The sequence below is a fragment of the Aptenodytes patagonicus genome, chromosome 7, assembly GCF_965638725.1.
Source record: "Aptenodytes patagonicus chromosome 7, bAptPat1.pri.cur, whole genome shotgun sequence".
NCBI classification, from domain to species: Eukaryota; Metazoa; Chordata; class Aves; order Sphenisciformes; family Spheniscidae; genus Aptenodytes; species Aptenodytes patagonicus.
In genome coordinates, this window is record NC_134955.1 from 54,960,716 (window position 1) to 54,977,897 (window position 17,182).

The following is a 17,182-nucleotide window of genomic DNA, read 5'->3' on the forward strand; positions in this document are numbered from 1 at the left end:
GGGACTTCTCTGATTTATGCAAGAAAAATGTCCAGACAAATGTTCCATACTTGTGAAACTGAAAGCCTAAGCCACCGGTGAGTGAAAGTCTGCAGGCCAAAGACATGCAACAGAGAACCTAGCCAGACAATGCAGGGTTCCACGAGTTAGAATAAAAATAAAAATAAAAAACAAAACACAAAACAGTAAGAGTGTGAATTTGTAAAGTATTAGTATATTTTATATGGGCAAGACTGATGAACGTGAAAAGTCCCAATAGTAATTCAAAGCTATTTTTCACAATGTAACTGTACTTTCAGACAATAAAACTTCTCATTGTAATTCTATAGTATTTCTTTAGAACAGCATAGGGAAACCTCTACTATGACCAAACAGAGCTAAACATCTGTCCTAAGTCAAACTTCTCAAAAAAAAAAAATCCTAGTTTTTCACATATACTATGTCAAAGTTGAGACTTCCAAGTAATAAATTTAGAGAGACACACATTGTTAAATGCAATTCATATTTTGCTTTTCCAAATACATTACCTTGCAGATTTAGTTGGTAGTTTGAAAATGCTTCAAAGAGATGTGAGGGTGGTGAGGCACTGAAACAGGTTGCCCAGAGAAGTTGTGGATGCCCCATCCTTGGAAGTGTTCAAGGCCAAGTTGGATGAGGCTTTGAGCAACCTGATCTAGTGGAAGGTATGCCTGCCCATGGCAGAAGGTTGAAACTAGATGATTTTTAAAGTCCCTTCCAACCCAAACCATTCTATGATTCTATGAAATTTTTTATTATACTTATAGCAGGGGAAAAAAAAAATTAACGCCAAGTTACTTAGCAATGGTTTGCATAAATACCACTCTGATAATGGGCAATGCTTATAACTTTGGAAAATGAAAAGGGATGCTAAAGGCAACAGGAAGAATAAGAACAGTATGCATGGAGGGGACAACTGTAAGAGAAGATTGAAGAATGGTGACCAGAACCACCAAGATGAAGAGAATGGGAGCCTGGACAGTACAGAGGAAAGAAAAATTATCTGTTTGGAATTAATTACCAGAAAAGACTGCCCACTAGGACATATTCACCTTCAGAGCTTACAAAGTAAACCAAAGATATCTACATCCTTTGTCAAGTGTTTGTCAAAACTACAGTAAGACTTTTGCACTGTACTTAATGCCTATTTCTCAAAGAGAAATGGCAATTCACACATTACTTCCTTAACTCCAGCAGCAGCAGTTCATACAACGTGCTGTTGACCTGTGTGTCAGTGATGCCACATAATTCTTTGCTCTTTTAAAAAAGATTCTTCCTCAAATTACATATGCAATAATTAATAAGCCACTGCAACTTTTCTCTGAACATACGCTTTGAAAAATGTATCAATTTTTCCATGTGTCAAATTGTAGAGAAGAAACCATTAATTTAGCTTGTCCAATCTTTTATCTTTTTTTTTATTGCAGTGGAGCTTCTCCAGCCATAAAAGCAAGACCCATAAACCCAATCATCTCACAGGGATGTTGTGAAGCAGTCACATTGGAATGACAAACACTAGAGGAAAGCACATTGGAAAATCAGTCCTGCTGGCCAACTCTGCAGAAGTTTGAGCACCATACAGTAGAAATAATATAGGGCACAATGAAGAATAGGACCAAAGCAAAGTATTAAGCAGCTGTTCAGTAAAGAGCAATTTCCAAATAAATGAAAAGTGTAGTTTATGGCTGCACAATTAACAGACAACATTGTAAACCACTCACCTGCTGACTTTTAATTTCTTAACTTTGAGGGGGAGGATTTTTGGTGTAGCGTAATGCAGTAAGGAGTCACAAATGGATTTCAGGCAAACATTTGATGACTACGTATACACAAAAATGCATTACCATGTAACTAATTCTAAAAGATATTCATAAATATGAATGCACATACCTGTTCTTTTTCTTTCAACAGCTTCTCAAAAGCAAGAGCTTTTTCCTTCATTGAGTGTGACTCAAACTCTTTCTCTCTCAGCATCATCGAAAATTGCATATTAGTCTCCTGAAGTGCTCGGAATTCTGTTTCTTTTTCCCTACACCTTGCAACTATTTTTTCATTTTCTTCTTTCAGTTTTCGAATATCCATTTCTAAAATTAAATTTCTTTCTTTAAGATTAGTTACAGCTTGCTTCAAAAGCTCATTTTCATTTTCTTTGTTACTAAGATTTTCACTCACAGAAAGTAACTGATCGCTTTTCGATTTAATTAGTATGTCTTTTTCCCTAAGGGATTTCTGTAAGACATCATGTTTTTCTTTGATCTGCCTCATCTCTGACTCAGTCCCTTCTTGACTCTTTCTTTCAACCTCTGATGCTGTAGCCACAGAATCAGATAATCGTTGATTGTTTTCCTGAAGAGTCTTAATAGTTGAATCTTTTTCTTGCAACTTTTTTTTCAGTTGTTCCAATTCCTTTTGAAGGAGTTTAGACTCATCACTGAGTACTTCAGGAGCACTGTATTGAATGCCTGAAAGCTGTGAAACGGTGGAAGCTGTTGCCACAGATGGTGTTACCAAATCAAGTTTACTCAGGAGAAGGTCCTTGGTGTTATGAAGCTGTCCTATGCTGTGTTGAACTTGTGCTAATTCCTGGCTAAAACTTTTCAGCTTCTTCTCATTCTGTTCGTAACTCTGAATCAAGCCATTATAATCTACCTGCAACTTCGAATTACTATCGCTTTCAACTGAAATTTGTGCTTGAAGCTTGTGTAACTCTTCTTGGAGGTGAGCTGATTCATGCTGCATGTTCTGAACCGTGGTTATTACTTGTTGCTTCCACTCTTCCATCTTCTTTACTTGCTGTTTTAGTTTATCACGTTCTTGTAGAAGTTCCTCAAACTGGTTACTGTTAACACCTCCTGACCCGTTATCAGTACCTGTACCAGATGTCTGCAAGACAGTCAATAAGGTTTGGCATTTTTGACTTAGAGCATCTATTTCAATATCTTTTTCTCGAATGATCCGGGATAAATTCTGAATAGTTTCTCTAGACATATCTTGACTGCTGTTTTCAGATCTATTAGATAACTTTTGATTCTCCTCTTGCAACCTTACCAAAGCTGCTTCTTTAGCAGCAACCATATCCATGATATTACGATACTCTGTTTTTAACTGACTGTTTTCTCTTGTCTTTTCACTTAGAACTGCTAGTACCTGTTCTCTTTCCATAACATAAGCTTGCAGCTGCTGCTGAAGACAAAGAACATCCTGCCTATAGGAAGCTGAGGAAATTCTAGCATTGAGAGCTTGTATTTCTAAATCCTTCTCTTGAATGATCCGAGTAAGTTTGCCAACTTCATCCTTAGACAACTGATCAATTTGCTGACTTAGAGAAACATTCTTTTCATTTAGAAGCTTAATCTCCATCTCCCTTTCTTTGATACCTTTTACCAGTCTTTCAATTTCAGCTTTAGATAAGTCATGTTTTTCATTTCCATTTTCTCCATTAAGAGTCTGAACTTTGGTTTCCTGAAAAAGGTCAGAGGAGTCAGTCTGAATAATCTGTCTCTGTTTGTGCAACTGAGTTTTAATCTGTTCAATTGTTTTCTGCAAATTTTTAATTTCCTCATCTTTCTCTAAAGAAAGTCTTTCATGTGTGACATTCATTTGCTCACACTGAAATTTAGACTCATCTATTTCCTTTCTTTGTTCCTGCAAAGACTGCTGAAGTTGCACTGTTGTTTGATTCTGATCTTCTATTGTTTTTTTGTGAACTTCTATTTCTTCTTCAAGATTATTCTTTATCACTTTTAACTGCGTTACCTCACTTTCGAGTTCAATAATAATATCTAGAGTTTTAGGCTCAACCACAGGCGTAGATCTACTTTGCTGATCTTTAAGGCGTTCAATTTCTTCTTTCAAATGATTATTTTCTTCCTTCATGACTGCAAGACTCCTGTCTTTTTCCTCCAAGTTCTGTTTTAAGACATCCTGCTTTTTTGAAACTTTTATATATTCCTCAAGTTCCTGCTTCACCTGTAAGGCTTGGTTTTTAAGTTTTTCAATAAATACCTCTTTTTCTTTTACAAGTTCTGTCAACTGCTTTTGTCCTCCTAAGCTAGTAGTCAACATCTCTTTTGTTTCTTGATGGTCAATTTCCATCTGCTCAATGCTCCTTTTAAGTTCAGCGATCTTAAAGTCTTTCTCTTGATTGAGTTTAACTAGGCGCTCATGTTCAAGCTGCAATGCAGTGGTATCCATACTACGTGCATTTGATAATTCCTCAATAGTTTGCTTATACTTATGTGCTTGTTCCAAAAGCCTCTTTTCCGTCTGGTTTAATTCGCTCTCTAATTGTCTTTTTTCCACTTTCAGAGCCTCCACAACAGTGTCTTTTTCCAAGTGAGCTTTATTTTTCTCAGATATGGCATCACTTAACTCCTGTTTTAGTTCTTCAATGGCTGCTATCAGCTTTCCATTTTCTGTCCTGAGATCAGACACAGATTTCTCCAAATCTTCACTTAGTTGTTTATTTTCTGAAATGTCATTCTGTAGTTTTGCAATTTCTACTTCTCTCTCTTTCAGAATCAGATCTTGACAAGTGTACTTAGATTCCCAATTACTTTTTTCTGTTAACTTGCTCAAGGATACAGAAAGTTCCTCCTCTCCTTCTTTTAGCCTCTGCTGCAGTTCTCCGATTTCTTTTTTATGATGCAAATTACAGTCCTGGGCTTTCCTTAATTGTTCCTGAAGATCTTTAATATTGTCTTGAAGATGCTGCTTACTTACGTGCAAATCATTAAGTGCATATGAACACTGGCTTAGTTTTTCTTTCTGACTATCTAACTCCTTAATAGTTTCCACCTTCTCAATTTCTAATTCTGATACTTTCCTTCTTTCAAAATCTATGTCAAATTTCAGCTGTTTGATGATACTATCACTTTCTGTGTGTTGTTTTGACAGCTGCTCTTTCAGTGTAATCACATGCTGAAATGAACACAAACAAGAATTCATTAGGAGAGGAGACCCAGCTGAATTATGCATTTCATTCATTTTTATCCTCTGATCAACAAAAAAAAAAAAAAAAATTGAGAGGAGAAAAGTATTTCCTAGTTGTCAACTAGTATCAACCAGTCAATGCTAAATTAATTAAAACCAAATATCAAATAGGGATAGATTACATTTCACTAAAAACAAGAACACCATCTCCCCCAAAAGAACCCTAACTACCTATATCAAGGTAGTTATAGAGAGTTATATACAAAAGAGAACTACCTAAGAAACAAAACTGTCAGAATTTGTCAGGGCAGTTGGAAAAGGTATGCAGCTAACACCCATCACTTAAAAAAAGGGAGGCACTAAATTTAAAATAACAAATTACAGAAGTGAATGCATATCTGTATATTCTATTTTCAATTTGCCATATTATTTCTTTGTCTGTAACAAGTGGGTTTCTTGCACTTCAGAATTTTGCAGAGACAGCAGATATGGAGAAACACTGGTCCCAATATTCTTTTTAAGCCTCAGAGGATAATTTGTATTTCCCTGCTATCTATGTTCAAAGATCAACTTAAGATAAACACACACACACACAAATCTAAACATTTATTTTAGCAGCTCAATAATTAGTTGCAATATTTATTACCTGAGTAGCTTCTTGATTCTGCTTATCTAGTTCTTCCAACTCCACTATTAATGTTTCTCTTTCGGCAATACTTTCATTTAATTCATGTTCTTTCCTTTCCAAATCTTGTCTTAGCCGATTTAATTCTGAATTCTGATCCTCAGTATACACAGAAAGAATATTCTCATTTTTATGTTGTGCACTTGTCATTTCCTTCTCAAGTCCCTCCTTAAGTTAAAGAAAATAATTCTAAATATTAGACTTTATCTTGCTGAAATTTGTAAACTGTTTAGATTTGAAATAGTTTCTTTTTTCCCCTCAACAATTAAAAGCAAAACATGCATTTTTATGTTAGAATCTCTAAGCCTGCATGAATATTATCCCAGTTAAAAATTCTTCATTGTGAAGTATTTGTCACTACCATTCATACATACACATTTATTTTCTCATCACTAAGTTTAGGAGTGCAATTTACAAACTTCTGCACAAAAAGCCATGGTCTGACAAGCAAAGTTATATCCACCTCTGACATACGGATCCACAGCTGCGATAAACTATTATACCTCCAAGAGATACCCTAAACATGTAGTACGCTGCATGGCAAGACAGGAATTTTTAATCAAGGACACCTGAATAACATCCTCATGAAAAATGCCATGGAAACTCTTGAACGCATGCAAAACACAGAAGACCGCAGTTGAAAAATACTACTGGACACAAAGTAAACTAAACCAAATCTCTCAAGCATGAGTTTATAGAGGACTAAGTCAACCTTGTCAAAAACTAAAGGTGTGTTCCAGAGAAACTGTATGTTCCACTGCTTAACTTCATCAATAAGATGGAATGTAGTACTACATTAGAAGTAGTTAAGAGTACCACATGGAAGAAGAGAGATGTTTTACAACTGATAACAGTGTCAAAACTGAAACGTGCCAAAGCAGAAGAGGTGAAAAATGACAAATTTTATGGAATGTGCTATTAATACTTTAAAAATATATGTTACAGCAGCCTAAGTAGCAATGGGATAGGTGGAACTCCACTAGTTTTCTTTAACAGAGTATGCTGTGGAGTTTCACAAGTCAAAAGGTATCCTTTCTACCAATCCACATGTAATTATAGAATTAATCTACAGTTATCTCCTTGATTACAAGATTATTTATGTAGAAGTGCGAATGCCTCAAAAAACGTATAGTGCCAGAATGTGTGTTTCCCATCAGTTACTATTGTTAGGAACTACTTTGTTGGCTTAATTTCAAAATTGCTTTACCTGATTTAAACTTGAAAGTCTTGCTATTTCATTTTCTGCTTCTATAAAGGAAAACAAAAAAACCTCATAGTTTTACTACTTTCCAAAAAAACAGTAAAAACAAATCATTCTCCCACCTTGCCCCAACAGAACTCTGCTGCTCACAAGAGAATAGTTTCACAGTATTTTATGATGATAAGCATCAGTGCTGTAAAAGATTCAAATGCACCATCAATCACCACCACAAAGTAGAGCATTACTTTTACAACTGAGTCCACATTAGGAGGACTTTGGTACTACAGTGTGTCAGTTATGCAATATTAAAAGATTTTCTACATACAGATATACTTCTTAAACAGGTATGTTTCAGTGTTTTCAGTGAAGATATTAGCAACAGACTGCCTTTACACACAAAAAGTGTACTTTTAGAATTTAAACAAACAGCTTCTATTGAGGCTTACTTATTTTTGAAGAAAGAAAAACCTATCAAACAGTTGGCAGACATGATTACTTACCTAATCAGAAACCCCTATGATAATCACACTAGTCCTAATTGTCTCCTATTCTGCTTAGCCTTACCTCAATGGACAACCCTTTTCTAAAGCAGCAACTTTTAAAAGGTACATATTCTCATATTCAGTTCCAAATTCTTAAAATAAATTCTGAGCATTAAAAGCTAAAACCTGTGAAGATATACTCAAAATTAAAAGATTTTAAAAAAATCATCATCTTTGTACCTAACAGTGCTTGCTGTAGTCTGACAACATCTTCTGGTAGTGATGTCTTTGATTGGAGCTTCTTCTCCTGTTCTTTCAAGAGAGCATCTTGCTCTGCAACAGAACTTTGCAGCATACTAAAGTCAGATTTAAGATTTTCATATTCTTGTGTTATTTGGATTTTTTCTACCTTTGCCATTTCTTGCTCTTTCAGAAGAATTTTGTTTTCTTCTTCGGCAGAAGACAATTTGTGATTTAATTTTCTTATTTCGTCTTCTAGGTCCTTTACAACCTGCAACTCTTCTACTCTTCCTCCTTCTAGACTCTGAGCATTTTTTTCCTGTTCGCTAATTTTAGAGTCACCCATGGCATCAGCATTCACACCATCTAAAGAACAAAAAAGATTGTTTGCAATATTAAGCAAAAGATCTACAGTGCTCGCTTTGGTTAAAAGTCTCTTCTTCCACCCCTTCTCCTGACAGAGGGAGATAGTCTAAACCAGAGACATGATCATCATCAACAGAAAGCTTACTTAAATAGAATTAACATTTGAAACAGTGCTATACATATTACTGGTTAGATAAGCAGCTTTTCAAATACTTACACATCCCTGGCTCAAAATAATTTTAAAAGGTAGGAGTTGCAAGACATACATTGTTCACAATTTAAATATACTTGACCCCCATCTCTCTCAGTGGGGAGATGACAGAATCTAATTTATCAGGATTTGGAATCCCTCAATTTTCTAAGAATAATTTATCAAACTCCATCTAATTTAGCCTGATGCAAAATCCCTGTTTGTAATTTAATTAATTAAATTTCAAAGGTTTGCTGAATGGTTGTCATAGAGAACAATTCGCTACAAATTAGTACATCATTTGCTAAATGATGCACAAAGTTTTTCACCTAAAGATCTCATTTTGCAGAATTACGTTTTTACAGATCCACCATACTATCATGACATTCATAGTTCTGTACAATCCTCACAATGTAATTTCCAGGTAAGTTACAGAGCATAAAAAGGTGTAATCGAAAATATACAGAAAAAAAGTTAAATTAAAGCACACTGCTTGTGAATTAATTTCAGTGTAAGTTCAAACACTTCCCCCTGCCCCAGTCTGTATTATGTTGTCAAACAGAACGAACAAAATAAAAATATAAAATACTCTAATTCTTTAAAAGCTGTAAGCAGTATTTATTTTACAGTTAACTTGTAATGCAAAAGATATGGGATTCCTGCCTTTGACTTCATTAAATTAGTCCTGCTGGTGTACATACGTGCAACGTGCAGTAAAAGACAGATTACATCTTAACAGGCATCTGATTTTAAGTAGCAAATTCCCTACCAGTACTACCTTTGAAATTAAGAGGCTGTGAAAATACTTCCCTTCTTTCCAAGAAGAAAATGGATCTCTCTTTCCAAAAGGAGAATATACACTCTTTAGAAGTCCAAGTTTTAACAGATAATAAAATGTAGGTTTACAGGCAAATCTTAAATATTTGTGCAAAGAAGCCCCTAAAGGAAACCCGTCATGTCTATTTTTATGGAATATGAAATACCTACAAGACAATAAAAAGCTCCTTGTGAGAACTACTGAGCTTTTCCTACAATCTAATCACGCCACAGACTAAGACGTGGTCCTTATGGCAATCTTTGAGCTTTTGTCAAGTAACCCAATTGGCACATAGCACTTCTCACCAAAGTTATTTTTGTGCCGAGATTTTCTTATCTTCAATTTTGCATGTCTCGTCCACACCTATATTCAGCGCAAGTTAAAAAAACAGGAAGCGTAGAATTTAGAGCACAACATTTGATATGTATAGAAAATGACCCTCTAGACTGATACACGTCAGAAGATGAAATGCTATCATTCCAGTGTTCAAGCCAACCACAGTGAATATAAGATACTAGGACACACGTGTCTTAAACATGAAGCTGAACTAGAGTTGAAATTCAAATTCTTAAACATCACATATTGGATATCTATTACACTGTTACATACATATTTGATGCTTTAACCAAAATTCACTGTACATTAAATAAAAAAGAAAGCATGTGGTAATAAAGACCTTGCTGTAACCGATTCTCAAGTTCTTCAATCCGCTCTTCATATTCGCTCAGCTCTTCTCGGTGTCGACGACTTATCTCTACTAGCTTTTGTCTGTGTGCATCCTGCAATACTGAAAGTTCATGTTGATGTTCATCTATTTCTTGACTTAAATTCTGTTTGAGGTCCTAAAAAAGAAAGCATGTGGTAATAAAGACCTTGCTGTAACCGATTCTCAAGTTCTTCAATCCGCTCTTCATATTCGCTCAGCTCTTCTCGGTGTCGACGACTTATCTCTACTAGCTTTTGTCTGTGTGCATCCTGCAATACTGAAAGTTCATGTTGATGTTCATCTATTTCTTGACTTAAATTCTGTTTGAGGTCCTAAAAATATCATTAGAGAAACAGAATGGTACAATACAGTACAGAAGCTTAAGAAAGAAAAAATCCAAAAGAAAGAAAAAAAGTTTTCCCTAGTAAAATTAAAGGATTTATTAAAGGATTTCTCACAGGAGAGGTCAAGTTGCTGGGCTTTTGTTGGTTTGGGTTTTTTTGAACGTGTTAAAACACGTTCCTTTTAAAAATATGTCTACACAAACAGTATGCTCTACACAACAGCAAATATTAAACCAGTGTAGAGAGACTGCAACTCTTTCATAGGAAGTGGATACACTAGGACATATTTCTAGTAACTTTCAAGGATGACATGCAAATCCGTATTTTGCATCTTCAATGAAAAAAGGCAAGATGTTTCTGAGAAGGGAGAAGAAATTATTTTGTGTATTGAAAATTCAGTCTCATAAGTTATCAACAGCTTCTGAAAGTGATTTGCCTTCATAAATACTAATGTCATTCTTTTAAGCTTACGTACTATATTCATCGAGTCATATAAATACCCTTTCGCAGAATAACTGACTTTTTAAATACAGCACAGCAACATTTCAGACAGCAGTACAATTACATGCCCACATGCATTTTTAATAGAGAAAATCTAAGTGCTAGTGTTGTAAATATTTTAACTACATTCACAAGTCATGTGACCATATGCAAAAACCATTAAGACTAAAACAGAGGAGAAGACTAGTTTGTCAAAGTTGTCATCTTACCTTAACAATATTTTGCAGTTTGCATATTTCACTTTGTTCAGCATCATTTGTCCCTTGCACTTTGGAAGTCTGAGAAAAGAAAAATCACATATCCATGTGAAAATTGTGATAAATATGTGTATTTTTCATGTAAGTGCTTCCTCTGTTGATAATCAAAAGTAGAAAACAAAAAAGCTAACATGAAGCAAAATTCAAATCTACAGTAATTTTGATCAAAAAAAAAAAAAGACATTTTAATGGAGACATTTTAATTTTCCGTGGATTTTTTAATTATTATATGCAAATGTGTAAAAGTTCGGGGTGGGGGGTGTTATTGCACCTATTAGGACAACAGGGTTGCTTAATTTTACTTGAATATTTCCACATGGGAAAAGTATACCTCTGAAATCAGGCTACAGCTTGAAAAATGATAACTCACATCAACAATAGCTTGAAAGATTATATTCTTTCTTGTCTCAGCAGACCATGAATTACAACTGACATATCAAGGACTGAGAGAAGAGTAAGTAAAAACAGTATGCAAGTATCCAACTATCACTTTGAACAGTATTGTGCTGTCAATAAATAATTAATATCACAGCCAGGAAGAAGAAAAGTATTTTTTGAAAGGCTGCACAAAAATGAAACCCTGAAGTAGTATTCTAGGAAAAGGGTTTCATAAACATTCACCTAACTTGACAAATCATGCATAAAAGCATCACGTTTGGAAGTTAGTCACTGAATGTGTCCCTGTCATGTGACAGCAAGAAAATGACTACAAGATCATTAGGTTTTAGCTTTTCCATCAAATCATGTCGCTTCTAGAAATTGTACAGCATGAACTTTCAAAAGACCCACTCCAGAAAAACCAAATGCAATGAAAACACTAATTTGGAGGGGAGAAGGGAAGGTAAGATAGAGGGGAACCACTCACCAGTGCAATCTGCTTCCAGTGGTCAACCTCAGATTCAAGCCTAGAAACTTCGTTGGACAATCTGTTTATTTCTTGTTGTGACCAGATTATATCTCCAAAATCCATGTCATCTCCTTCAAAACCTGAGGAATGTCTGACCACTGGAACATAGGAAGCCGATGTAGCCGCTGGTGGCAAAACACCAGCTCCTAACTGTGCTGACTGAGAAGCTGTCTGTATTTTCTGCAGTTGTTCCTGTAGTGCATTCTGTCTAGCTTTTAGATGGCTGATTTCCACCTGAATATACAGAATACAATGCATTGTTTCAATAAGAAGGCTATCAAAATACACTCTACTTTACCCCTGTCGCCTTATGAAATGTGAACCAACCAAACAACTCCCCCACAGCACAAATTACTGATCACTGTCACTAAAAGGGAAAAAACCCCAAACACTCTCCTAAAGGAGAAAAGCAGTATTAACTGATGTTTTACAAAGTATCTCACGCAGGGACACATATTAAAAGTTTTAATAGTTTTCAGTTAAGTAAAACTTCACTAGAAGTGCTTGCTGATTTTTTTCAGCAGCCAAGGTACCTAAGGACTATAGCAAGATTCAAGCTAACAGGTTGTACAAAGAAATTAAATATTTAAAGAGGGTATTCAGATATGAAAATTAAACAATATATGATGCTCCCCCAGTTATTTATATTACATTTGATTTCTTTTACGCTTAACAACTCAATGTATTGAAAATTTACTTATTTACAATAAACTGAAATATGCAATTTTCTCATAACTCTGTTATTGTATTTAATAAGCAGAATTCTATACATTTCAAAATCCTGCTTCCTCTAGTTCCCACAGGCATTTACAAACAAAGCAGAAATAAAACTCCTTTTGTGTAATTCTAGGCATACTGGCAACTTTCTTCATTTAAAAGGCTATGAAATCTCATGTTACACAATAGGTTATAAAGCTGATGTTTCCATCACAAAGGGACACTTCTCAAATTATGAAAGCTAGTTCTGTTCCCTTTAATTGTATACGTTAAGATAAATAATTATGATATCTACAGACAATATAACCACTTCAAATGAGAATTTGCTCCTGTTGCCTTCCTTCAACTGCTTTGTATTTCTGATTTAATTATCTTTAAGTGTCCTTTCTCACAGTGATTCCAGAAACAACAAATTCTGATATATGCATAACATTCCCAGGGAATCTTCTCGTGTCTCAACTATCTCCTGGCAGCTCTGCTCATATTACATGATTCAATGAGATATGTCTTAGTCTTTCAGTGTCTACATTAACAAACCAAGAAACCATAACTGTGACCAATACTTTCACTGAAAAAGCACAGATACTATAATAAAGAGATTAAACAGCATAATACATAGGTTTATTGGACACACTCAAATATTTGACTCTGTATCCTACCTCTTTCTGTTGAAGCTGATTTCGGTACTCTAGAGATAACTGCTTTATTTGAAGCTCTGCTGCTTCATGCTTTTCTTCTAAATCGCTACAAACTTTTTTCAGTCTCTCATTCTAGCAAAAATGAGAAATGAATGTTGATGAATTTGGAACAATTCTTACAGAATTAGCCTGCTGAACAGTAAAGAAATCAACTAAATTGTACATATTTCTCATGTTATTTCACTCAAAACACACAGTAACAGTAACTTCCAAGTATGGGCCCAAAATCACATTCATGTCCAAGTTTTCCATTTTTATACGGCATGGACTTCAGCTCACTTTCAGAAAAAGGTTTGTGGTGACCAGAGGTAAATGCCAGGAAGAAAAATTCAGGGCCAAATTACATCTTAGCATGATCCACAGGTGGAATTTAAGAACAGCCACAGAGCACAAATCGGAGCTAATATCCATACAGTCCAGTATTCCGTCTCTGATGTTGGCCAATAGCAGATGGCAAGACTCTAGAAAAAGGAGAAGCAGGAACAGCTGCTTCCCCAAAATACTATCTTAACTTCTCAATGCTTGAGGGCTGAAGACATACATGGAAGTTGTTGGTTACAGCCATAAATAAAGTCACAAGACCAACAAGTCCTTTGTAAAAGTACAGAAAGTCACTTTCCACAAGGGATTTGTAAGCAGTTTTGGAAGAGCACAAGCATCCATAGCTATGTCAAAATGACCATACAGTAGGGCAACACAGACAGAGAACTGCATCAGGGAACATGCACACTCTATACTTTGAAGCTTGCTGCAAAAGACATGCTGTCCAGCATAACCAGGCATTCTAGATCTGCTTTTATTTGTGGCCATATACGAAATGCTATAAACCAATTTTAACTCTTTACCAGCTAAAATTTATGAAAACTTTAAAAGATTTTTCAGAGCCAAGACAATGCACTTGGCTGCAGTCCAAGTCCACATCATAGGTAGGAATAGTCGCAGGATGCAGCAGTTAGCAAAAGATGAAAATCTGCACCACATGCATACTCCAATAAACAAGTGTGGCACCCTGTGATGGCGGTTTGTCACCAAAAAAAAGAGCCACATTCTAACACCACTGTCACTCTTGTTTCTAGATTTACCCAGGGAGAAGCAACTTCAGTTCAATATTTCACATTTACAAGAAACAAATGCTATTAATTGCTTTTAACTACAGTAGCATTCCAAAATTTCTTACTTCAAGTTTTTGTGCTGCATTAATACTTTCTATTTCTCTGAGTCTAGAATTGGACACATGGAGTTCTGTTGCTGCATCTGAAATGAAAATTTTAATTTTTATTAAACTACTTTTAATCTGTTAAGTAGGCATCAGTTAAGACCACAGTTATTAATAAGTACCTTACTTTAGACTGATTCAGTGTTCATTCAGTGTTCATTCCTAGGTAAATATCAAAAGCTGCTTTTATCAGAACACTATCAGAATTACTTTTCAGACCAGAGAGTCTTTCTGAACCTCATTTAGTTCTCTCTTATGTAGGCTTTAAGTCAGACCACAAAACTAACAGAAGAGTACAGATTTAACCTTGAAAATAAGGGAAATGAAAATTTTTACTTGACTATTTCATGTCACTGATTCTGTTTTTCATTTAGGACTTTGCCCCCGACATGACAGTTGTGTGTTTCTCAGTAATCTCATGTGAAGTTTCAAAACAAGAATTAGTTCCATAAAATACACACAACAATGACTAAATTTTCATGAAAAAAACCACCCAACCCCAAGCCCAACAAAACCCACAAAATAACCCACACAACAAAACACCAACCCTGCCCCCCACATAAAGGCATGAAACCCCCATTAAGACTTGCTTTCATTTACAAAGGTGACACAATCTACCATACCAGTTTCTCTAATACAAAAGGCACATAATTTTGTCCCTGGATACTCTTCCTTTAATGATCAACCTTCCTCAAATAGGCTACATTTACTTCTCCCATGTCCCACTTTTAATGGATAGAAACACCACATTTCCCTTTATTAATGAGAAATCATCCTGAACTGACTATAAAGCAACCTTGACAATTTTTCAAAATTTGAAATAAATATAATTTTCAAGTAAATACTGTATTTCATCATTTCCTATGTGCTGTTTAAAACTGATGCAGCTCAAGTGCTGCAGAGGCAACAATCTACCCATGAAAACAGCTAAACTTCAGATGTTAAAGTCTATAATCCACAAACACCATCTTCAGTTCAGATGGCAGTCAAAGCAGTGAATGTAAGGGATAATATTAAAAATTAGGAAACATTAGAAAATTAGGAAATTAAAGAAAGGAATGTAAGGAACTGCTTGAAAAGCGTGCTTTAGGCCACACAGTATTTAAAGGTCTTTACGGAAGAGTACTTAGATGCCACTAGATTTTCACACCATCAAGGCTAGTAACCCATAAAAATGTACTACTCTGAAATTTTTAGGAAACAGAAGTTGTTCACAGCAGTATCTAGCAGTCAAGTACACCTGGAAGTCACTACTGAACATCAGCACATCTCTGTTGCACAAACTAAAGCACAAATGTGTGAATCGGAATCTCAATTTATCTTTTAAAAAGGCAAAACAAAAGCACTAGATGACTAGACAGTTTAGCAGCGTAAAATAAGTTTCCAAACTAAACTAATATGGATTTCGGAATTTAAAACGATTCTAACCAAGTCTTTCAGAAAAGTGAAAAAAAGATAACTTTGCAGTTATCAGAAAAAATCTCTCATCCCAGCATTTTACCTGCACACAAAAAAGCCCATCCATATGAGACCAGTAGCATCAGCTTGCCAACAAGATTTATACAATACTTGCACAGTGCTTCATAGTTGTGAAGTTGCAAACAAAGTAGAATTGTTTAATTTCACATTTAAGGCAAGTATTCAGAAGTCTTAGTTGTTCTTTGTGGTTGCTATTCTAACACTGTTTTGAGAATGCTCATTTTTTTCAAGAAGTTACAGTTTCAAGATGGTAAACAATACTAGTGGTATTAATCTATTGATATTTATTACCATGTTATACAATTGCTTTACTAGAAAAATCAAAAGTTTTATTCAAAAACTCATAACAAAAAGGCATTATTAAAAATATAAAGACCATAGTCTAGAATAAATTTACTATTCCTTTATTGAATATCTTACCCTGATGTCTCAGCTTTTTTGTTTCAACTTTCTGTTTTAAATATAAATCATCCTAGCTTCTAATCCCCACAAAACAAGGGCCATGTTCTCCTACTTGGCTGTAGGAGAATGGTAGAACTCGACAGGTTTCTCTGGGCCCAACCAAAATATAAATAACAAAAACATCAGAAACACTGGACCTTTGCCTGTGTGACACGTCAGACTTAGATCACACCAGTGGCAAAAAACCCTCCGTACTACTACTACTCTGCAGTTTTATGAAACCACCCTAAAAGCAGCTAATTAAACGGGATTTTAGATAAACTAAGCAAACAGAATGGAAGAAGAGCGTTGTTTGTGTGATTTCATTACTGATCAACACAACGCTTCATGCAATTCAAACTTCCGAATAATAAACCTAGAACAAGTTTATCTCTGCTATTATGGCCTGGGAATATGCGTGTTTATTCTCCAGATCCGGAGGCCACAGGGGCGGAATAAAAGCGAAAACAAAGCCAGCAGCTCTCCCGAAAGGCACCAAGCCGCGGTTCAGCAGGACCGTTCAGCTCCTCGCAGCCGGCCGGCAGGTGCAGGCGGCGCAGGCCCCCGCCGCTGCCGGTCCCTGAGGAAACCAGCGGCCGGAGGAAGAGCTCCCTCACGAAACCAGGCCTGTCCTAGCAGGTACGCACTGAACAGAGACAGCCCCGGCACGCCCCCCCGCCCCGCATGCCCCCGGCCGGCCCAGCGCCTCAGCCCCCCTTACCGCCCACTTCCTCCGCGCCCTCCAGCAGGATATCCTTGGTGAAGCTGGAGATCTGGCCGGTGAGCGAAGACAGGCTGCCCCCCACCTGCCCCAGGGACTGACCCAGCCCCGAGCCCAGCCCGCCCAACCACGACGCCATCGCCGCCGCTCAGAGGGCTCCAGGCCTCACTCAGCCCCGCGCCGGGCGGCCCTCGCAGCTGGCGGCCGGCTCCCGCGGGCGAAGGGGCGGCCTCCTCCTCCCTTCTCCTCGCTAGGGAGGGTCAA

General features: G+C 36.4%; 1 protein-coding gene across 1 annotated transcript in view; it reads right to left on the reverse strand.

The window, feature by feature from the left end:
- The window catches only part of TRIP11 (thyroid hormone receptor interactor 11), a 35,314-nt gene extending 18,257 nt beyond the window's left edge, over nucleotides 1-17,057 (reverse strand). Inside the window, exons 1-10 of the mRNA XM_076345307.1 lie at nucleotides 16,919-17,057; nucleotides 14,239-14,315; nucleotides 13,023-13,133; nucleotides 11,605-11,880; nucleotides 10,692-10,760; nucleotides 9,804-9,969; nucleotides 7,559-7,924; nucleotides 6,843-6,883; nucleotides 5,597-5,803; nucleotides 1,909-4,938 (exon numbers count right to left, since the gene is read on the reverse strand). Of these exons, the coding sequence (XP_076201422.1) occupies nucleotides 1,909-4,938; nucleotides 5,597-5,803; nucleotides 6,843-6,883; nucleotides 7,559-7,924; nucleotides 9,804-9,969; nucleotides 10,692-10,760; nucleotides 11,605-11,880; nucleotides 13,023-13,133; nucleotides 14,239-14,315; nucleotides 16,919-17,057 (4,482 nt within the window). The remainder of the gene's footprint in view (nucleotides 1-1,908; nucleotides 4,939-5,596; nucleotides 5,804-6,842; nucleotides 6,884-7,558; nucleotides 7,925-9,803; nucleotides 9,970-10,691; nucleotides 10,761-11,604; nucleotides 11,881-13,022; nucleotides 13,134-14,238; nucleotides 14,316-16,918) is intronic.
- Between the last annotated feature and the right edge of the window lie 125 nt (nucleotides 17,058-17,182).